The sequence below is a fragment of the Convolutriloba macropyga genome, chromosome 5 (genome assembly GCF_964194025.1).
Source record: "Convolutriloba macropyga chromosome 5, txConMacr16.3, whole genome shotgun sequence".
Classification (NCBI taxonomy): domain Eukaryota; kingdom Metazoa; phylum Xenacoelomorpha; order Acoela; family Convolutidae; genus Convolutriloba; species Convolutriloba macropyga.
The window spans coordinates 24,424,953-24,448,925 of record NC_134472.1 but is presented as its reverse complement, the minus strand read 5'-3'; the positions used below and the strand labels follow the sequence as shown (position 1 = coordinate 24,448,925).

General features: G+C 34.1%; 1 protein-coding gene across 1 annotated transcript; it reads right to left on the bottom strand.

Moving 5' to 3' along the window:
* Nucleotides 1–2,645: 2,645 nt before the first annotated feature.
* On the bottom strand, nucleotides 2,646–19,014 carry LOC142339893 (uncharacterized). Its single transcript, XM_075390225.1, has 5 exons — nucleotides 17,523–19,014; nucleotides 16,372–17,222; nucleotides 10,162–10,264; nucleotides 3,846–4,085; nucleotides 2,646–3,036 (listed from the first exon to the last, which is right to left on the bottom strand). The coding sequence occupies exons 1-5, from the start codon at nucleotides 17,829–17,831 to the stop codon at nucleotides 2,722–2,724; spliced, it is 1,818 nt and encodes a 605-aa protein (XP_075246340.1). The 5' UTR covers nucleotides 17,832–19,014; the 3' UTR covers nucleotides 2,646–2,721.
* Nucleotides 19,015–23,973: the final 4,959 nt, after the last annotated feature.

Sequence of the window (23,973 nt, the reverse complement as noted above, 5' to 3'; positions counted from 1 at the left end):
ATGGATTTTTTTCATTAACCAGTCCATTAAACAGCACACTTTGTTCGATGGGGCTAATGTTGGTTTAACAGCCTTGAAATGTGCACTTGAAAAACTTTGAAAGCATATGCATCAGTAAACTAACTAAAACAAAATTGCATAGGAGAATTTAATTTTCTCAGTTTTCCTTTAGCGAGCGTGAAACTGCCCCAGAAAACAGACTGTGTTTTTTATGGGAATGAAAAAAGATGTATCCTGAAAAATTTTTTGCGCTAAAAAGTCGTCTTCAATAACTCTTACAAATCGATGCCCTTGTTCAGTAAATAATTGCAAGACAATTTCAATTAACTGCGCAGTTCTAGAAAAATATTAGCTGCTCAACATTGGCATTATATCAAAATTTCAATATTGTGATGCAGTAAGGTTGAGGGAAGTTTAAATGTATTTCAAGTGGTTAATTGGAAGAGGCCGTTCTTTGGAGGCTCTGTAAACGTTGATGCCGCATCAAAACTCATTAGGAAAATGAGTAGTTCCTGTTATTTACTCTTCTGCTTTCGTACAGGAATCTTGACGTAACCTTGACGTAGAATATGCGGTTGTAAAAAAAATCAAATGAAGCGAAGTAACCTAGAAACAATAAATCTGAAGAGCGAAAGAAAATTTTGATGTAGGAGGCACAAATTTGCAGCTTAGCAAATGGGGCAGAATAATTATCAACTTGTAATTTAAATTTAGAATCAAGCAAAAAAAAAGATAAAACTGTAGTCTCCCTTCATTTTTTTTATATTATAACAAAAAAGAACTCTTCAGAATGAGATCTTCAAAATGAACCAAGGATTTCTGCAACGATCTTGTCAGAATCATTTTTTTCTACACCAAGTTGATAGGGCTTGTGTAAAATCCCTTAAAAATAATAGCTGATACAAAATTTTCTTACAAGAGACTTCCTTTATTTTTCTTTTAAAAACTGCAGAAAAATCCATCGTTGCGAGTTTGTTTTACAAAATAGGCAGTGATTTCTTTATTAATCTCCATTGTATTACCTATTGACTGCAATGTTGACCTCTACACTCCTGGCTGATACAAAATTACATAAAAACATCGGGGTGTAGGATATTAGGCGAAAAATTGATTAGGCGAATATGTTTTTTGTAGCCATTAGGCAATAAATTTTAACGAAAGTTTTTCTAAATATTGAGCGAATGCCAATTAAAACACTGATAAGCGGTACTTCAAGATCCATTTAACCCCATAGACTACTCAAAAGTCCATAACAAAAGTCTCTACATGATAATAGCTTGTAAAAACATAGCGCCATTTTGCCTAATTTTTCAACGTCCTTTAACTGTAAACTATTGAAAAAAAAACATGAATATTTTTAATCGCTTCGGATTTTTGCCGCCATTTTTTGCAAATACTGTTGCCCGAACGTTACCGAGGAACAAAAATAAATTGCAAAACGGTACATTATAAATGTGTTTTATTTACTTATTTCATGTAAGGACCATTGATAGGAATACTTGAGTAATTTATATCCTGAAGTGGATTTTGAAGTACCATTTATAGTTGTTCTAATTGCTGTTGGCCTAATGTCCACAAAACTTTAGTTCAGAAATTTTTTTTAATGGCTGCAAAAAAAGTGTGTTTCCCTAACCGAGTTTTCGCCTAATATCCCATCCCAAAAATTGTCAGAACAAAAAGACGACGTACAAAATTATCTAAGAACTCCTTCTCGATAATGAAGAGCTAACATAAAACTGCCCGTAGCTTTAAAGAAAACAACATAAAAAATCACAAATCAATTTTCAATTTTCTGCATAATTTCCTATGCATCACTGATTTCTGCCTAAACATATTACTGCCCGCTGATAACTTCAAGCTGTTATTTGTGTTCCGTTTCCAGAATTATTTGATCTGCTCAGAGTATTAAAAAATTAAAAATAGGAGAGAACGCCATTGCTGTATTGGTTACATCCCTAGTCCAAACTTGATGAAAATTTTGCACAAATTATAAACTGTCAAATTTGCAAAAAATTTGCTTATTTTTTCCAAATAAAGTCAAGTTGCAAATAAAGTCAAGTTGTAATAATTTGCAAATGTTCATCAAATATTGCGAAGCTTGCATTCCCCCACGACGGAGGATATAAGTGACCTAAAAAAACTGCAGATCAATCCGTCGAAAGTGAACGGTTTGCTAAATTATGTCCTCACCTGTTGACTTTGAAAAATACTTCATAAATGAAATTTGAATTTTAGGTAGAGCAATCTCATTAAGATATTTAATGCCACAATGAAAATCACTTGCAATATGTTTAAAATGAAAAGCTATTTGGGCAGAAATTTTTAGATATTTTTTGTAAGCTGAATTCTGAAGACGTTCTAATTCTACTTTTGAAACTAATGCGGGAACTGTTTTCATAACCCCAGTAGACTAGGACCGTAAATAAATGAAAATTTACGCGTTTATTAAGGTACTTAAAATTTAGGAAGCATAGTAATATACTTTTATTAAACATTGGGATGGGCTTTGAAAAGCAATCGGGTTGAACGATTTCGGTCTGAACACCCGGCAGAATTTCACAATCTATAATTGATATATTAATGCCCTTTCAATTGTACATGAGAACTGGCTATAATTGATATTCTCCTATATCTTACCCCTCTTATACAGCAAAACCAACCCTTCGCATACACAGACTAATGAAAATAATTTGATCACGGGAGAATTAATAAAAACAGTTCCTAATAAAGAGTTGCTGAACTTCGATTGGAGTGACTTGAGTCGTTTGAGTCACAACTGAGTTTCCTTCTGTTTTGCTTACGTTGTTTGTCTCTCTCCACTAATTGCAAGAAGGCCTCACTTTGGTGTTGGTTTTTGCTCTGGGTTGTGGTGGAGATTTGCTGATTGCTGTTAGCAAAGTTATGATTGAAATTATTGTTGTTGTTGTTGTTGTTGTTGTTGGGTTGAGGGTGTTTACGGCTACCTGATTGGGTCGTGGGGAGGGAGTTGGGTTGTCGAAAATTTCCGCCTGTGAAATCTTGACTCTGCCGCAGTTTCTATATAAGATAGAAAACCAGTGAGCTATTACGATGTTAGATTATCGTACTGGGGCGAATTTAACATACATAAAACAATGCCCTTTATCTTTAATTGGCTTGCAAGCAAGATGACATATAAAATCACTGAAATTACGCGAGGGTGCAAAGTTGGGCACAAGTATTGGGTGTCTTGACATGGTCGTGGATTCCCGAGATTGCAAGATTCTCGATGAAAACCTGCTATCTTGTAAAAAAAACTGGCTATATAGTGTAGAAAATTTAGAAAAAAAGTTCATCTTATGAGATCTTTTGCCAGGATCATATATGGCGTTTTGTTGCAGTACAGGTGGTTTCTGTTACAAGACTTTGCGGCTGTCTCGTGAGATGCCTCGCTAGTGTCATACAAGATGTCCTCCTGTCTTACAGGACCTCACAACAATTTGATAAGATAGGCTGTATTTAGTGCATAGGTCCTAGTAAAATTAATTGTATCGCATAAGGTGGTCATCAATTACAAATAAAGAAATTTTCGATTTACGAAATAGAAATAGAGCATTTTCTATAGGCCCCAAAGAAACTACTAAAACTAAATTTGCTCGGTTTTAGTCTTTCATTGTTAGGAAATCGCTAAACTCAATAGACTAATCATTAAAACGAGGCTAACTTTAGGTTTTCAATTATAAAAATTTATAATTGAGCTCAAGAAGTTATAACAGTTATGTGCAAAATGAGCGGCAGGAAAAAAGTAGAAATGGAATGAGATTAATGGGCTGAATCAGATCTGAATTAATTCCTTGTGAGATCTCAATCAAAAAAGGAAAACTTACAGCATCTCTCTGATGTAGGAACTGAGCCAGCTCTAACTCCTGCACTTTAGACAAGTCACCTCCAGTTAGACTTCTGGCTGGCCCTCCTTGGTCTACCATCATAGCCCCCATTCCCCCGCCTCCTCTCCCACGGTTGTTCGCAGTTGGATTGGATTGAAAACTCGGGGAGTGATTGAATTTGTCATAGTTGTGTAAACGCACAGCTTCGTCATATTCGCGCATTTTTTGAGCTTTTGCAGCCTAAACACGAAGTATGCTAATCCAAAAGCTCTATATGCTTTTTTTACCAATAGCTAACATTTATTCGCATTTCTTCGCTCATAAGTTAATTTAACTGCTTCAAATTTGTTAGGGGACCATTAGAAACGGGGGGGCATTAGAAATGCATTTTTAAACAAAAAACAAATCCAGAAAGCGTATTTCTCATTTTAAAAAAATATCGCTAATAAAAGCTTTGTTCTGTGGTCCGTGCAATCTCCCATGTCAGGCATCAAATCATCACGCCAAAAGTTGTTAAGTAGTATGCCTAACCGAAGAAAGCAGAAGATTGCTGATAATTTGTCTAAATTTTAATCAATATTTTCCCAATAACTGAAACTGTTATCAATTTTATTTAACCAGACTATGTCTTGCTTGTGAGTTTTGCCATATCAAAATTTTCCGAATGACTAAAGTGCTCATGTTCACAACATGATAACAAAGTTTAGAAAATTGTAAAATTAACCAACTTGAATTTCAGTTTCTGAAAAATGAGAAGAGAAAAACTTCTCGCTGTCTATAAAATAGGGTCGTGGGTTACTTCCTCAGAAATTTATTTGCATCATGAGCTTTTCAAATTATTTCTAAAAAAATAAGCAGAAAAATTAATTAACAATTGGAACCCAGGGGATGAAAAATTTGCCGGATGAAAAATTTTATTAAAATATCTGCTCTCACATTTTTAAACAATCGTTGCGCATACATCTAAATTGATGCTAATAACACAACTTTAAAAAAATGGCAAAAAATTGCCTGTAAAGAAATCAGAACAATATCGTTTGCATTATACATTTCTTGCAAAATGAAAAAATTGTCATTACAGCAAATTTCGACACAAATTTGTGTATTCATATTGAACAAAAAATTATCAAAATCAAATTGAAAATCAGTAAGGAAAATCAAACTGAAACTCATTTTTGGTGTCCAACTCCTGACACTGCGGCTTTAGATGAGACTATTTTAAACTTTTTCGTAAAAACATCATAGTCTGCCATTTTTCAAAACATTGTTAGGCCTAACCTCCTAAAGCAAAGGATCAAAACTTCGTCAAGGAAAAAATAAGGCTTCTTTAGCAAGACAAAGCTTTTTAGAACAACCCCTCAGCGTTATGAGCAGCTTAATTTCTGTTTAGCACCATAAAAATAGTTGAAAGTTGAAAATTTTACGCTCTCATTTTAGTACATAGATTTTATTAAGAAGGTTATGGCTCTCAATACTTGATGTCTTTCTGTCAATGTTTTTTTCGAAAATCTGCAGCAGAATTTTACTATACGTAATTGATATTTTACAGTCTTTTTTAAATTCCGTTTCAATCTAATAGTGTTTATCTTCTACCATTGAACAAAAAGCGGTAGTTTTTTCATTTAAAAAAAATATAAAGGAAATTTGTTCCTAGGATGAACTAACGAAGCAGTTCCTTATAGAGAGTTGCTTCACTTTGATTAGAATGATTGGAGTCAACCATAACGGATAGAGCATGTGTCTCGTTTGTAGCTTTTTTGAGCTTTTGCAGCCTAAACACGAAGTATGCTAATCCAAAAGCTCTATATGCTTTTTTTACCAATAGCTAAAATTTATTCGCATTTCTTCGCTCATAAGTTAATTTAACTGCTTCAAATTTGTTAGGGGACCATTAGAAACGGGGGGGCATTAGAAATGCATTTTTAAACAAAAAACAAATCCAGAAAGCGTATTTCTCATTTTAAAAAAATATCGCTAATAAAAGCTTTGTTCTGTGGTCCGTGCAATCTCCCATGTCAGGCATCAAATCATCACGCCAAAAGTTGTTAAGTAGTATGCCTAACCGAAGAAAGCAGAAAGATTGCTGATGATTTGTCTAAATTTTAATCAATATTCCCAATAACTGAAACTGTTATCAATTTTATTTAACCAGACTATGTCTTGCTTGTGAGTTTTGCCATATCAAAATTTTCCGAATGACTAAAGTGCTCATGTTCACAACATGATAACAAAGTTTAGAAAATTGTAAAATTAACCAATTTCAATTTCAGTTTCTGAAAAATGAGAAGAGAAAAACTTCTCGCTGTCTATAAAATAGGGTCGTGGGTTACTTCCTCAGAAATTTATTTGCATCATGAGCTTTTCAAATTATTTCTAAAAAAATAAGCAGAAAAATTAATTAACAATTGGAACCCAGGGGATGAAAAATTTGCCGGATGAAAAATTTTATTAAAATATCTGCTCTCACATTTTTAAACAATCGTTGCGCATACATCTAAATTGATGCTAATAACACAACTTTAAAAAAATGGCAAAAAATTGCCTGTAAAGAAATCAGAACAATATCGTTTGCATTATACATTTCTTGCAAAATGAAAAAATTGTCATTACAGCAAATTTCGACACAAATTTGTGTATTCATATTGAACAAAAAATTATCAAAATCAAATTGAAAATCAGTAAGGAAAATCAAACTGAAACTCATTTTTGGTGTCCAACTCCTGACACTGCGGCTTTAGATGAGACTATTTTAAACTTTTTCGTAAAAACATCATAGTCTGCCATTTTTCAAAACATTGTTAGGCCTAACCTCCTAAAGCAAAGGATCAAAACTTCGTCAAGGAAAAAATAAGGCTTCTTTAGCAAGACAAAGCTTTTTAGAACAACCCCTCAGCGTTATGAGCAGCTTAATTTCTGTTTAGCACCATAAAAATAGTTGAAAGTTGAAAATTTTACGCTCTCATTTTAGTACATAGATTTTATTAAGAAGGTTATGGCTCTCAATACTTGATGTCTTTCTGTCAATGTTTTTTTCGAAAATCTGCAGCAGAATTTTACTATACGTAATTGATATTTTACAGTCTTTTTTAAATTCCGTTTCAATCTAATAGTGTTTATCTTCTACCATTGAACAAAAAGCGGTAGTTTTTTCATTTAAAAAAAATATAAAGGAAATTTGTTCCTAGGATGAACTAACGAAGCAGTTCCTTATAGAGAGTTGCTTCACTTTGATTAGAATGATTGGAGTCAACCATAACGGATAGAGCATGTGTCTCGTTTGTAGCTTTTTTGAGCTTTTGCAGCCTAAACACGAAGTATGCTAATCCAAAAGCTCTATATGCTTTTTTTACCAATAGCTAAAATTTATTCGCATTTCTTCGCTCATAAGTTAATTTAACTGCTTCAAATTTGTTAGGGGACCATTAGAAACGGGGGGGCATTAGAAATGCATTTTTAAACAAAAAACAAATCCAGAAAGCGTATTTCTCATTTTAAAAAAATATCGCTAATAAAAGCTTTGTTCTGTGGTCCGTGCAATCTCCCATGTCAGGCATCAAATCATCACGCCAAAAGTTGTTAAGTAGTATGCCTAACCGAAGAAAGCAGAAGATTGCTGATAATTTGTCTAAATTTTAATCAATATTTTCCCAATAACTGAAACTGTTATCAATTTTATTTAACCAGACTATGTCTTGCTTGTGAGTTTTGCCATATCAAAATTTTCCGAATGACTAAAGTGCTCATGTTCACAACATGATAACAAAGTTTAGAAAATTGTAAAATTAACCAACTTGAATTTCAGTTTCTGAAAAATGAGAAGAGAAAAACTTCTCGCTGTCTATAAAATAGGGTCGTGGGTTACTTCCTCAGAAATTTATTTGCATCAGGAGCTTTTCAAATTATTTCTAAAAAAATAAGCAGAAAAATTAATTAACAATTGGAACCCAGGGGATGAAAAATTTGCCGGAAGAAAAATTTTATTAAAATATCTGCTCTCACATTTTTAAACAATTGTTGCGCATACATCTAAATTGATGCTAATAACACTACTTTAAAAAAATGGCAATGATTAAAAAAATTGCCTGTAAAGAAATCAGAACAATATCGTTTGCATTATACATTTCTTGCAAAATGAAAAAATTGTCATTACAGCAAATTTCGACACAAATTTGTGTATTCATATTGAACAAAAAATTATCAAAATCAAATTGAAAATCACTAAGGAAAATCAAACTGAAACTCATTTTTGGTGTCCAACTCCTGACACTGCGGCTTTAGATGAGACTATTTTAAACTTTTTCGTAAAAACATCATAGTCTGCCATTTTTCAAAACATTGTTAGGCCTAACCTCCTAAAGCAAAGGATCAAAACTTCGTCAAGGAAAAAATAAGGCTTCTTTAGCAAGACAAAGCTTTTTAGAACAACCCCTCAGCGTTATGAGCAGCTTAATTTCTGTTTAGCACCATAAAAATAGTTGAAAGTTGAAAATTTTACGCTCTCATTTTAGTACATAGATTTTATTAAGAAGGTTATGGCTCTCAATACTTGATGTCCTTCTGTCAATGTTTTTTTCGAAAATCTCCAGCAGAATTTTACTATACGTAATTGATATTTTACAGCCTTTTTAAAATTACGTTTCAATCTAATAGTGTTTATCTTTTACCATCGAACAAAAAGCGGTAGTTTTTTCATTAAAAAATATATAAAGGAAATTTGTTCCTAGGATGAACTAACGAAGCAGTTCCTTATAGAGAGTTGCTTAAATTTGATTAGAATGATTGGAGTCAGTTAAACCATAACGGATAGAGCATGTGTCTCGTTTGTATCGTTCAAGTCTATTAGCTAGATAGCTAATAGAAAGATCAATTTAAAGGTGTAACCATTAAAAAACACGATTGCAGAAGAGATGATTCTAGTCCCATAATATAAATAACTGATAATTTTTATCAGTTTCATTCAACCAAATTTCGCATCGCCTATAAGCTCTGCCATATTCAATTATTCTCTGAAAAAACGCGCAAGATCACAGGTTGATAGCAATGTTTGGCATTGTTTAAAATTCTGGCTTTCCATAGAGGTCTCTTATTCTTTTTTTCAACAGTTTTTGGAGGCAACAAGCTATTTCAAACTATATCGTATCGAAAAGAGAGTGGTTGACTTCCTCAAAAGTCTCAAAATTTTTTCAAAAATTTTTAAGAGTAAAAGTTTGAGTTCTTCTTACTATGAAAATAAGGCAGCATTCTGTGAACCTTGGTTCGGTAATTAAAATTATATTATAGATCAGCTTTTAACTGTTTACACAATTTTAATTACACACAAGTGCGTTGATACTTAGAAAGCACAATTTTCGTAACCTTGATAGCATACAGAGATCAGTACAGCTTTTGTATACCTGCATGCCTACTCCACAACCCCTTCCATTCTTGTAATTGAGAAAACATTATTATCACAGCAAAAATTTCATGCAAATTCTTTTATTTAAAATGAAAACTTCAAAGATCTATTTTTGCTTACTGGAATAGTCCGTTTAAATTGTTCAACTCAATTCAAAGGCTTTAAACTCAATTCTGAGTAAGAGATGGAAATTTCAAGTGCTAGTAGTAAATAAAATCTTTCAAAATTCTCCCAATTTTGCCATTTTTGGCATATTTAACTAGTATTCGTGCTAACCTCCGAATACGTTTAATGATATTTCCGGGAGGAAATTATATAAGAGTTTACAATAACTATGTGTGCGAAAACCATTAGTTCATTAGTTCACTGTTTTTCGGACTTCTGAAAATGAAATTATTTAAAGATTCGGAATATTTAAAACGGAATATCTAAAAACGGAATATTTAAGTAAACTAATTTTCGTTCAAAAAATTTTTCACTTAATCATTGAGGCCAATAATTCATTTATGAAGAAGATATCTTTTCAATAATTGAGCTGAAATCAAAATGCAAGCATTTTTGCAGTTAAATAAATTCAAGACAAACAATGAACTGTTTTGCGTTGTTAAAGTTTTCTGATATTTTGATCGTGTGCATGGTGTCCTAAATTCCCTGGTCAATATTTTAAAATTTTTTCAAAATATTTTTAGTTTGCTTTTTTATTATTTATTTAGAAGTTCATAATTTGTGCAAGTTGGTTCATTACTGTCTATCATTTAAAAACAATTCAGAGCAATATTTTTGTTTTAAAAATATTGAACTGTTGCTTGAAGGCTAAATGTATGATTTCCTAGAGCTGGTTAACAATTTGGTAAACAAAGTCAAAAACGTTGTAATCATAATCATAACTGTGCGTTGTCTCTTAATTTGTATCGTACGTACCATAATTTGCTGTTGTTCATAGGAAATAGCTGGCCCTGTTGAAAGACCTCCTCTGAGTGTAGGATCCGGTAGTTTCTTGTAGTCTTCGTATGTTCGCAGGGGGCTATAACGAACAAATATATAATATTAAAAAATACCAGGTCTCGCTTTGATCCCTTTTGATCTCAGGACTTTTTTCGTGTAATTCCAAAAGGAAACTAACATTATTACGATATTTACCCAACTCGTATTCAGGGAACCTATCTTATGTTGATTTTTTACATAATTGGTCTACTTTGACATTCGAATAAAACGATATTTGAAAGTTTACATAATATTGCTTTTCTTTATTGATACATATTTCATTTAGTTTTTTACCAACAGCTCTAAATGCCGCGGCACATGGGCTCATCATAATGGTCGCGCCAAAAAGAGTTCAACCTTTTTGCATGTTATCGACGTGGTTTCTACGAGTTACCACATACGATTTTGGTTTCATGACTTTATGCATTGTAGAACCCAAATTGTTCAGCAAGTCTTCAACCAACTTTGTTTGAGTTGCTCAAAATTCTTGGTCTATCCAGGAGAGGCCATAATTTATGTACATTCTTTTCTATGCTTCCCAAACCGACTTGAATGTGATACACTTCGACTGTCAATGTTTTTCTTCACATTTACGTTAAAGAAGATTGCTTCTTTCTATAAGTTGTTTTAAGTATGGTATGCAAGAACCATACAGTCCGTGCACATCTCAAGCATGAGATCGATTGAGGATTACGAATATTATGCGTTCGCACATGATGTTCAAAAATCATAAATCAAAAATAAAATTTATAAACGAGAAAATTCTATCAAATAAAGTTGTTTTGTGCATTCAAATTCTTCAGGCAACAGCATTTTTTAAAAATTGGCCACCATTGTTAAAAAAGCAGCTCCATTTTTATTTCTAAAAGACTAGAATACTAGATATGAAAAACGGTAGTAAAAAGGAACAAACCAAACAAACCAAATAATTTCAAGTCTTGATCAGTACTTCTCCACTGAAATTCAAGTCCTTAATTCACAAATCAGTGGTGATCACGTCTTATCTCAAGTCTTAAGACTTTTGAAGACATATCAAAACTTGCTCAAGACTTGTCAAATCTAAGTCAAGTCTTGGCCACGACTTGGCAAGCCTTGAATCAAGTCTTCAATAAGACTTGACAAGTATTGCTTATTGAGCAGTTAATAAGCAACGTTCAGTTTTAAGAGGAAAATATTTATAATTTTTGCATTTCAAAAATAGCAAAAGTTGGTCATTTTTTCGAGAAATTTGTTAATCTGAACAAGCTGTTGAGCACATACCATCTTAAAATGTCCCATATATTAAATCTGAAAACCAAATTTTTTTCACGGGGCAGAAAAAAAAGCCACCATGACTGCTTTCTTTGCGAGACATTAGGTTTTTTCAATCTCTATTAAGAGAACTTGTGGAATTGCTTGCGCAAGACCTGTTAAATCTTGGCCAAGACTTGTGATTTCTTGGCCAAGACTTGTGATTTCTTGGCCAAGACTCGCTCAAGACTTGTCAAGTCTTGGCCAAGACTTGCTCAAGACATGTCAAGTCTTGGCCAAGATTTGCCCAAGACCTGTCGAGTCTTGACCAAGAATTAGGACTTGATTTAAGACGTGCTAAAATTAAGATATGATCAGAGCTCTGATACAGTACTCAACCAAGAATTACAATTTCACTGAATCAGTACTGATTATCACTTGAGCTTAAATCCGGGATGGTACAATCTATTCATCGTTTTCTAGCCCTTAAGTGTAACCATTAACACCTATTTGGAAGAGTTGAAGCAAAACTTGCAAAACAGATGCCTTTAAATTTCCTCCTTAATGCACTTGATAGTAAAAGCAGTAAAAAGAGCTGACAGTATGACAAAAAAAATCACATCAACAAAAAAAGAAAAATTTTACCTTGACGAATGTTAAATTTTATGTTAATATCTTTGAGAAAACTTCAGTTCATCTTCTAAATGCATTAAAGCTGATTGAAGTATAAGTGAATGAGTTCGAAACAGAAAAAAAACCAAGCCTCATATATATAAAAAGTTACTAGCATTGGAATAACCTATTTTCTAATCAACAGCAGCATATAATCATAACTTTTCTTCGTTTCATCAAAAAATTCTGAAACTTTTTTGATAACTATCGAAACAAATCTAAAATAAAAAATTTTAAACAAAAAGCATGGTCAATGTTCATTTTAAAGCCTAGCTTGAAAAACGTTCTTTAGAACGTCAAACAGCAATACAATCCTCCGCTATTGTTAAAATATAAAAGCTTTATGTTTTCCTTGAATCTCAATAACCTTTGAAAAATCGTGCGAAATTCACATGCACCCAAAACTAATAACGATGCAGTTGATACTGATCCACATAAAAAACACACGTTATTTCCATTGAATTTGCACATATAAAAATCTAAGATATTCGCAATTTTTAAACACAAAAACTCTTCTTAAGTAGTCTTCTCGTAAACTAATTTAAATCTCTGTTTATCATTAGTAAATTTCGGATAAAATTTCTTTGCATAAACGTTTTTTTTTGGAAAACACTTTTTTTGGTAGACAGATTTAAAAAATAGCAATCATTTCAGAGAAATTATGCTAAACGTACAGATTTCAGAAATGTACAATTTAAAATGAAAAATTCAGATAGATTAATTTTCCAGAATCCATAAAGAATGATTAATTTTTACGAGAAATTGTAAACAGCAACATTGTTCTCATTTCTTTGACTTTTTCTTAGAACTATTATGTCCTTCCCTTTTTGTTGTAATGAGAAATTCAGATTTACAAATTTTTAGTGCCATTCTTAGGGTTCTAATTCTTTTCACCCTCTAATCATTTACCCCCTATCATTTAACCCCGATTTATTCACCCCTCTATCATTTAACCCCTCTATCATTTCAGCCCTCTATCATTTCATCGCGCCAATTAGCAGTCGACATTAAAGGCATGTTTTGTCATAGTTAAGTGGATAAATTAATCCCATGTTCGGTTGTGATAGTTTCATATCAAGTCCCACGGCCCACTGAGGCATGGCCATGGCCCGCAAGGCATGGCCAAATGATTATATTGCTAATTTAATAATCCTTATTTTATAGAAAGATTAAAATCGGGGTGAAATGATAGAGGGGTTAAAAAGATAGAGGGGTTAAATGATACAGGGGTGAAAAATCGGGGCACCATTCTCAGGTGCTTTAATTGAAGTTTGAAATTTAGATAGCCAATATTTTTCCCTACAAAATAAGAAGTTTTAAAATGGTTCTTTAGGGACCATTTTACAATTTAAGATTTTTAGTTGATAGTTCAATTCTCTGTTTCTGCAAAAAATGTTCCTCGCCAAAATTCACTGTGCAAAAAAAGTCAACATCAGATATTTTACCTAAACTCCGTTTCATAGAGTTTTGGAGCAAAGATAAAATTGTAAAAGCTAAAATTGTTAGCTTGTAAAAGCTAACAAGTAAGCAAGGTGATAGCTATCGTTTGTTAATATTTAATGGTATCGTTATTTTATATCTCGCAACGAAATATATCAGAGTACAAAAATCAATCAATTTTGTGAAATTGAACAATTTTCCATTCAGTTTTTTGGATGCTTTTACGGACACTAATGAAATCCGTTTCATCAAAACTGAGCTTTCCCAATGCCTAATTGTTCGTATTTCAAAGCTCTTTTTAACAATATCGTTTTAAACTGATTTAAGTGTTCCGACCCCCACTTTTAGTGGAGACGGAGGAACGATATAATCAAATGGGATTCTTTTGTTCAGACAACTTTGGCCGATCGACATATTAATCGTAGAGAGTTGTGAGTGGTATCATTAAAAAGCCTGTCCAGCGTACAATATGGAATTAAAAGCTTTTTATGAATTTCGTTTTCTAACGCGAGTTATTGTCGTTTAAAAATTTGTGAATATTACAACGATTTGTGAATATTAGACCGATTTTTGTTTATCTTAAGGAGAAGTTATGTTTGTTTTGACTTTTAAAAACGTTTGTTTTTTGGAAAAAAAATGGCTTATTGAAATTTGCCACAATTTTGCTTTTAATTTGGTTAACTTGTTGCTCAGCGTCATTAAAGAACGAAAGTTTCTTCCTCGTTTTCTGTCCACTGAGTTTTATTAAACTTTTTTACGGTATTATGCGTTAAGTTATAGTTTTCTTTCATTGATACAACTAGTTTTCTAATTTTTTTTTCGATTTTTAGACATTGGCCCATTTTTCACTTTTTTCTCTCGTTTTGTCAAATTATTGAGAGTTCACATGTTACCTATTTGCGTTGAAAAAGGCACAATGGAACAGAAAAAAGACTTTAAAGGCATGGAGTATCGTTTCAACGGCTTCGACACCCCTTTCTCGAAGATTTTACTTGAATTTTAAACAAGTCTTTGACTGTCTTTGACTGTCGTTTTTAATTTGTCACTTTAGTTGTATGATATTTGCTGGATAATTACAAGTTTAATTGGCTTTCTATGGAGGGAAAAATGCGTCAATATTCTGATTTAAGTAGATAGTTGATAGTTTCACGAATTAGAAAAAAATTGTTTTAAAAAAAAATAGTTTTAACTTCGCATTTTAAGTTTTCTTTGTGTATGTTACTTAGTCTTCTTAATTACAGGTTCCAAGTGACATTAGTGTTTTCAAAAGAAGGTCCAAGTGTACAAAATCTAACTTTTTTGAAGAAATTCGTAATTGATTTACTGGCTAAAACACGGGTTTTTGGAAAAAAAAAGAATAAAGTATTTTTGATTTTGTCTATATTTGATCTTCGTTTTGAAAACGCAAGACAATTTCGCAATAATTACAGATCTCAAGTTCTTCTTTTGGGTGCATAGACGAACCTATTTAATCATTTTAATTTTTAGCTACTGGCGTTCATGACTTTGAAAACAATTCTTTTATAAAAGTACAAAATTCTTACCTACTTTTGCCAATTTATTCTGTTTTTGTCTAATGGTTACTTTTTATCGATAATGAGAGGTTGCATACTGCGTTATTGAATTTCAGGAAAGGCTCAATTGAACATATTTTGAGGGGAAAACATAGGTTTACAGCTTCGGACACGTTTTCTCACAATTTTTGTTTGAATTTTTGTTTGTTGTCTCCATTTGATGTTCTTTTTGTAAACTTCTAAAAAAATGATTAACTACAAGTCCTAGTGCCCTCCTATAAAAACTTATGTGATCATAAATTTGGTGGATGTTTTCAATTGCTATCCAATGGTTTTGATTACTCTGAAACTATTTGTTTTTGAAAATTCAAGCCATTTTTTTTAAATTTTTGTTTTTGTTCGTTTTTAACTAATGATTACCAAGCCCTATTTTAGAGTGGTCCCATATCTTTTTCTAATAAAGAACAGGTTACGTTTTTTTATTTTAAGTTTTATCTGGCGCTATCTTGACCTTTTTAATAAATTTAAATTAAAAAAAAAACGAAATAAGTTTTGGATAAAATTAATATTTTTCGTTTTTATTTGATTTTGTTGTTCGTCTTGACTTGCCTTCCTAATCATGGCTGATCTCATTGTACTAATGCAACCTTTTTCACTCCACTGAGTCATTTGCTTTGAAGGCGATCTTTTTGTTCATACATTGTTTTTGAAAATTACTTGAAAAGAAACTGAAATACTATCAGTTGTTCATTTGGCAGACATTTATGCAAAAAATTTGGGAGAGCGGGGTCGGAACTTTATGTGCAAACGCACATTACCGAGCCTCCTTGTTAGTATTTACTTTAAATGCTTCGAATTTGAATTGCGAAAAGGCAAGAAAAATGATGAGGACTTTAGAGCACACTGTCGGCACCAAATAATGTAAAAGTCATGTATCTGCAATCATCTCCAATTTTCTAAGGGCTTTCGGATTCAACTTTACTTGTTTTTGGCCCTGTAAAATCTATTGATTTGTCAATAGTGGCTCAACAAAAAATATCGGGCTTTTAAAGAGTTTGTTCCGCGCGTGATTAACACTTTCATCAACATTTGTGCACAAATGAAGAATTGAAGCGTGTTTTGAGCGATTAATGGTTTCTATAGCCAAATAACAGTTGAGAAAGACACGTTAAAGAGAGTACACACTATCATAAAGGTGAAAAATATCAATTACATAAGGTAATATTCTACCACGGGGGGAGGGAGGGGGATGAAATAATTCGAGGAGTTCACATAAAATTTCATTTCTTACACTTCCTGTCTCTCCCTCTCCGTGCTCGTATTCCCAACTCCTCTCAAATTTTGTTTATTCACACCTTGATTGTTCGCTTGCTGCTGTTGATGATGATGATTGTTATTATTTTTGGAATTTGAACTGGTAATTGGGGGTAAGACTTTGTACCTCCCGGAAGCATCTTTCAAAGCTGCTTGGTATGTTCCGTTAGTCTCGTCTATCAACTCGAAATCCATCCCGGTAACTTTCTTTAGCCTGGCAAGAACCCTCTTAGCGTGCCTCAACGTGTAAGATATCCGCTCCATTTTTTCACTAGTAATATGCGTTTTATTTTTAACCACGAAAGATATCTTATTGCCTTGTTGCAAAACCTCGCCGTGTTTTTTGATGACGCTAATAAATTGATCTACCATTTGAGATATTAAACCTTCCTCGACGCCCGCGTACCCATTTGACCTTTGACCTTGGGCAATTTTAGCGCCGCTATCGTCAATCAACATTCCCGATCTCTTGAATGTGATTGGCCGGGGTTTATTGATTTCGATTGTCTCTGATTGGTTAAAATTTTTCATTCGGTTTGACGTTGTTAACTCTCCACCCGATCTTGCTTTTCGGTCAGAAGAGTTGTTATTTTCCACGTGTCGTATCGGAATGTCGGTGGGGACAATAAAGGAGTCGCTGTTTCGTTTTGGCATCATTACGAGAGAGTCAACGCTGTCGGATAATTTACGACTAAGGTTCGTTTTCTTTCGTGACGTATTAGGAGATGAGGTGGACTTTGGGTAGCTGGCTTTGGTTTCGTTGGGTCGAGGGATAAGGGTTCTAGAGGGAACTCGGGAGCTTGCTGGGGTACTCGTCGTGGACATCATCTAAAAACACGAAAGAAGTCTTTCCCATTACAGACCCCCCCCCAAAAAAAAAAACAACATGTTGGGGGAGGGAGGTTTGAATTCAGCTTTTGATTTTACCACAGGCTAGAAAAAAAATTTATAGTGTTTTGCTGAAATGTTCTCGAATATATTTCGTTGGAGGCTAATTAAACACGATTGTGCCGCAGAGCCTTGGACATTATTAAACTATAACTCGCTTGTTACTTCATATTTCAATTCACTTTCAGTTGAGTTTCTAAAAATGAGGTATAGTAAAAAAAAAATAGAAACAGAAATGACCTTCTCTTCCAAGTTTTGTGACGTCACCGAATCCAGATAGCCCAAGCGGTGACTGTACTCCTCAAAACCCTCGAAGTCATCTTCGTCTGAATTGTCCAGATCGTCGACGACGTCAATCGATCGTCTCCGCACGACTTCAGAGCCTGCTTTGGTCCCATTCTGCTGCGGGTAACCAGTACCTCGTTTTGATTGGTTGGCCGAATTGCGGGCACTGATATGAGCGTCCTGTTGCTTAGCGAACTCGCGAAGTAGTCCGTCCCAGTCAGCCGGGGTTGGGGGGTCGTTGTGTTTCGAAGTCTGGGTCGTCATTGTACAGAAACTGTAACTTGATAAAAATTAAATGACGATGAATTATTTTTCAATGAATTTATCCCGCAGAGAATTCAGTTATTGCATAAATGAAAATTCGAACGATTAAACTTACTCAAATTAATTGATCTGAATTTAAATTTTCCAACATTATTTGATCAATTTTCAAATTTATATGAGTTTGATCAATTAACAGTTTGTTGAATAGCAGTTTCGAAATTTTATCCTGAAATTTGAATAACCGGTGGCGCAGAGCATTATTTGATCAGTTTTCAAATTTATACGAGTTTGATCAATTTACAATTTGTTGAATGGCAAAGTTTTGAAATTTTTATTCTGAAATTCGAATAGCCAGTGGCGCTTTTTTATAATTGTAATTAAAGCTCTTACTGTTTTGCATCGAAAAAAAAGTAAGCAATAAATGATAAATTAATGACAACGGTTCACTAAAGAAGAATTATTTTTGGCATCTGTAAGATATTATTTATGGCTCGCTCAAAGAACCTTTCAACTTAAAAAAAGATAAATACTGTATTGATTCGGTAATAAATTGTTCATATAAACAATTTTCAAGTAATCCTTATTGAAATAAAACTAAGTTTTAGGTTGCGAATAACTTATTTAGTCCAATGAGCAATTAAAAATCTTTTCTTTCATGTAACAATTTTTCGTTGCTTCTGAATAACCTCTCGACAATTTCCTGACACCAGACATCACTTTGTGAAAAGAAAATATGAACTGAACAAAATACAGTAATAGCGTCACAGGAAATGAACTGATTTCATTCCCATTATTTTCCCTTCAGAGTTTAATCTCGGCTATGAGTTACAGACAACAAAGAATTCTTAGTAACAAACTGGTTGTTATTAATAAATATTAAACCCCCACCGCGGGTGTCAAACAGGGATTAAAGCCATTAGAAATGACTGAAATATCCTAGTAATGAGCTTTGCAGATTGGAAGTAATAGAAATTCGCGGAACAAATTTTTGCCATTAATTGAGCTAATCGGCTGAAATCATGGGACACACATTGTTATCAAATTGACTTTTTGAGCCCAATAAAAAGATTAATAAACAAATAAACATGTTTCAAGTTGATATCTGCATTTTGAGGCAATTTTTACCACCGTTTCAATCAAACGTGATTTTTGCTTCGCTTTTGGAACTGCAACAAGAATTGATGGTAAATTGTGACGCATGTATTGTTTTTATTGCCTCTCTTTGGGATCCCTTGACTGTTCCAGTTAGCCGAATATAGTTGATTTGACCGTTAGCCGATTAGTTCATGTTGATTTAAGTTGTTCCATAGAAGTTACACTTGATTTTTTGCAAATGATTTCTGCAAACGTTGTATTTTAATTTTTTGGATTCATCAGGCTTGCAGCTTATTCAATCAAACAACTTCGTGGTTTTTCTTCACTTTTTGTTGTAATCATTCCAATTATCAACCTTTGCGTCCCCGCTTTCTCCTTACCCCCCCCCCCCCTCCCCGCAATCGCTCGTGCTTCCAGCACCACCACTATTATCTCCTAACTCACCGCTCACAATCAACGTCCCACAAAACGCGACGGATAATTGTTGAAAAATGCAATTTAGCAAACATTAAAATCAGCTGCTACACTGTTTCGGCTAATTGGATTTGTTAGGTAACAGTATGCTAACTGCAACAGGTGAGAGACAATCTTGGAATCCTACATAACTCCACCTGGTGCTTTATCTGATGAGATTATCGAACAAATTATAATTTATAACCGCTATACAGTCAACTCCAAAACACACAAAACACACTCAAACACACTCTTACACACATATACACACATACATACCTACATAAATGCACACACAGACATAAACGCGATTTAAGACATGCACAAGCTTAGGGATTGAAGAAAAAGCCTATAAACGGGGAAATCCAAAAAATTCCACCAAATCAAAGAAGGATCAAACGACTGGCTTTGAGCTTCATAATTCTATTGTCCTCTCTGCTTTTAATATTCCACTGTGCTGTTTAACATAACCATAGTTATGGCTTTCGTGAATCCATTAAACCAATTTATTTTTCATTCACATCAAATCGCTTTTGTGCCTTTCGGCTCTGTATTGTTTGGAGTCAAAAGGCCTGTTGTTTATTTACGCAACACTTAAACACGTGTCTAATCAACCAGCAATCATTTCTTTCCCGTTATACCAAAAAAAATTATTTGTCACCAAAGACAACGGTTTCCTGGATTATTTGTGGAAAAATTGGAAGCTCAGCTGGAAAGCATGGAAACATCAAAAGTGGTTTAAGATCATAAAAAGCGCCAAATTGGCATACTTCAAAAGAGTTTCGCAGATCTGTGAAAGAAAGGATTTTTGGGTTAATTTAGGAAATGAAAGGCTAATTATGTAGCCTAATTGACCAGGAAAAGTGGCTTGATCGCGCCCCTGCCTAATTCCCTTTCCATTATATCCACCATAAAACAAAAGGGTTCCAATGTACCAAAATCTTAGGGCTATTACGGGGAAAGTAATAAAAATATGACTCAGCAATTAATGCGGAAGTCTAGTCCCATAAGAGAATTCGTAACTCTGCTAAGGTAAAAGTTGCAATTGAATGTCTATAGTTGATCTGATTCCGATTTACACCATGCGAACTCAGAACATACCCTAAGTTTTCCTTGTTTGGAATCGCGATTTTTCAAAATAGCAATTTTTTGGTCCAAAATTGTCCTAAAAAGCGCTCGACGGAAACTGGAAAATGAATTGTTTTTCCTTGAGCTTACGAACGTTCCTGGGATTTTCTTTGCCTCTAATATTAAAAAGACACGGATCTTTTCCGTTTGTGCCCCCAGCTTAGTGGGCGCATATTATTTGCACCCCCCAGAAGCACGTTTCATATTTTTAGATAATGATTTAGTATGTAATGGAAAGTGCTCTGTAAATGCGGGGCACATAACGAACCGGGTGGGGGCACAAACTGAAGTGATTCAGAGACACTTTAACCACCTTGAACGAGAAGCTTTTTCATATTGTTTTCAACATAAAAGCAAGAAAAATATTGAGTTGATTATGATTTGTACACATGTAATCATATTTGAAAAAATTCTGCAGGGAGCATCAAACTTTTTCCAAAAAGTAAGCTAATATACGCTGTTTTTGAACCGGTAGTGAAAATGAAAGAAAAATCAAAACACCTTTGGTAAAATGTCCCTAATGCTATTAAACTGGATTTGACTAATTGCGGAATTTTTAAGTTGTTTCTCTGCCCAGAGGCAGAGTGAGCTCGAGTCAGTGTACAAAATTTAACTTCAGGGACTGCGTCAAAAACGTGGTCATTTTTAAGCTAAAGGTGCATATCAGTCTGATCACGTGTATCTGTCAATGCACATAAATTTTGTTCGGAGGAGTCTCTGCGCTCCAATTTTGTTTTCTACAATAATTGAAAAATTGTTATCAGTACTCATTTTGACCCCAGAAAACCCTTAGAAAACACTCAAGAAGTTTCATGTGAAAATGTGTTTGATTTTTTGTTGACTTCGTCTGATAATTGAAGCCTTAAATTTTCGAAAACAGTAAAAAAAAACAAATGTCTCGTTTCGACCAAAAAATCCTGCGAGTTTCTCAAAGAACACGACAGTATCAGTTCAGCTGCAAACTGAAGGTACTAAAATTCAACGATTAACGTAAAATACTCGAAGTTTCAGAAAAAAAATTCATTAGGAGTAATGTAGAATTTTAGAAGCAAAATTTGGGTAACTGAAGAGGATAACAAATTTTCACATAACTTTGAAATAAAATATTTTTAAGATCACCAGAACTTGATCAAGTTTCAAACTTTTTGTAAATGCAGTGCAGCTTGATCACAAAAAGCATGATAATACCGATGAGATGCACACCGAAAACTTATTCATAGCACACCTTTAGTCGGAACGGACTAAAGAGTTGGTCTCAGTCACTTGATCTTTGCGTATGAACCTGATAAAACCTCCTGTGGTCGTGGTTTTGGGCGTCCAAACAATTGAAATTTATTGATGGTCCTAGCGACTCTTCCTTGCTCCCTAAACACAATAATTGATTTAGGTAGAATTTCGCTATGAGTGCTAATGAATCAGTTTGACTTAGTTTTTATTCATGTTCATGATCAATATCAGACAAATTCTGCGGGCCAAAAAAATTTTCTTAGTAACTAAAACATTACTGCCTAATTGACAACAACCGAAGAAAGCAAATTCAAGCAAATTTACAAATGAATGCAAGTGAACATGTCTATGTGTCCTTAATTGCTATGAACTACACCTTGTACCTTATACCTTATATCACTACACCTTATGAACTACACTTGTGATTGCTACTTGAGAGGAATCAGGATTCTAACAGCTAGAGAAAGTAAGTCAAAATCAAAGGGGCAAAATGTGATATCTGAGTAATACTTCCATGAATAAGTACAATGAGAAAACTCTGATGTGAAAAATGCTTGCAAATAATTGCAAGTGTTCTTCACAGCACCCCAACCCCCTTCCCGTTGGAGCAGTTATTAATGCGTTTAGAACAGTGAGGTCACGTAAACAGTGATAAAATTTTGTTGTAGAAAAACTGTACCTGAGGTGTGCGCTTGTGAATCAACTAGAAAACGCTAAACTTTTTTTAGGATAAAGTTTCTTGAGGGTAATTTGATATCTCTTCTGATTTAAAAAATTTTAATAAAGTTTGCTATAAAATTTTAGATTCAAGGCATTTAGTGCCCTGAAACAAAACCTGTTGCTGAAAAAAAGCTCTGGGGCCAACATGAGCTAGCTATTCATCTGGGGCCAATGTGAGCTAACATTTCAAAAAAAATCGTCTTACATGCATGCCAGGTAAAGAGGTGTAAACTCAGCTGTTTTTGTTTCCTAAACAAATTGTTGAGGAATCAACTTAAACAAATACCCTCAACTGTATATCAAAAAAAAATTCAATGTTAAGTTGGTGACCATTGGGTGATATGTTGTGTACAATTTTTCAGAACAATATTTTTGTCAGATCCTTTCGAGGAATATTACAGCAAAATTTTCAAGTAACTTGTACAAGTTGCCTTGGAAAAAATGATATTTGAAAAATACAAGGTTTTCAAATATATTGGTTGATTTGAGTTTGAGTTGTGGTGTGAGTATGAGTTTTGAGTTGTGGTGCTGCAAAACGCACTTTTAAAAGCAACTAAAAGAATCGCAAGATAACTTTAGAATTACGATGAATCTCAGTGAAGAATACTACTGAAGAAATTATTCATTCTTTTGCAATGAATGCTCTTGGAATGCGGTAAAATCTGTACCCAAGCAGAGGTGTGCGCTCAAAATTATCCTGATGAGGCACCTAACCATTTTGTGTTCAAAATTACAGGGAAAATTTTTCGAGTTCACGAACGCATTTAAGTCTGAAAGGACGCGTATACGAGCGCGCTTTAGTCTGATCAGAACTGGCTTTGAGTGCAGCAGGGTCTGATCATAAACGGCTTCACAAGCGCAACTTGTGTGATCATAAACGGTTCGAGTGCAACGAGCTCGGTTCAAAATGGCTCAAGCGCAAGATAGTCGACAATCTTGTACTCAAAACTTCTCGATCAGAGACCATTTCGAGCGCATTATTTCGTCAGTTTTGTATTTTATATTTTCTACTGAGAGATGTTGGTTCGGCCACGAGACAGAAATTAAGCAGCGTTCTTAGCACAGACTCTTCTAAAGTCCGATGGTTCTCATCGGTACAAAGGTGTCTAATACCGGTCTCTTTTAGAGGAATTTAATTTACTGCAGATCAAGACGGTTCCTATGGACTAGTGAATATTTTTAAGATTTGTGCCTTTTAGCGGTGAATTTTTTTTTCTGCCTTCACGGGAGTGTGATCATAAGTACAGTCTTGCCCAGGTGGGTCCGATCAGGAACGCAGGTCTTTTGAGCGCACAGAAACTGTCGAGCGCGCATGAGTCTGGTGAGAGGCGGATTCGAACGCACTGTGTGCGCAAAAAAACTGTCAGCGCGGTTGAGTCTGATCAGAGGCATTATCGGTCTGGGACGGTCTGATGAGGACGATTTTGAGCGCACACCTCAGCCTGGGTAATAATTGCCATGAGCTGCTGTGAAGACTGCTTTTACTCAAATCACATCATTATGCAACTTTTATAACGCT

Coding starts and splice junctions, on each gene's coding strand:
- LOC142339893 (XM_075390225.1), bottom strand. CDS start 17,831: ATGACGACCCAGACTTCGAAACACAACGACCCCCCAACCCCGGCTGAC. Junction 17,223..17,522: donor CACAAAACTTGGAAGAGAAG/GTCATTTCTGTT, acceptor TCGTGTTTTTAG/ATGATGTCCACGACGAGTAC. Junction 10,265..16,371: donor GAGAGGGAGAGACAGGAAGT/GTAAGAAATGAA, acceptor TGTTCGTTATAG/CCCCCTGCGAACATACGAAG.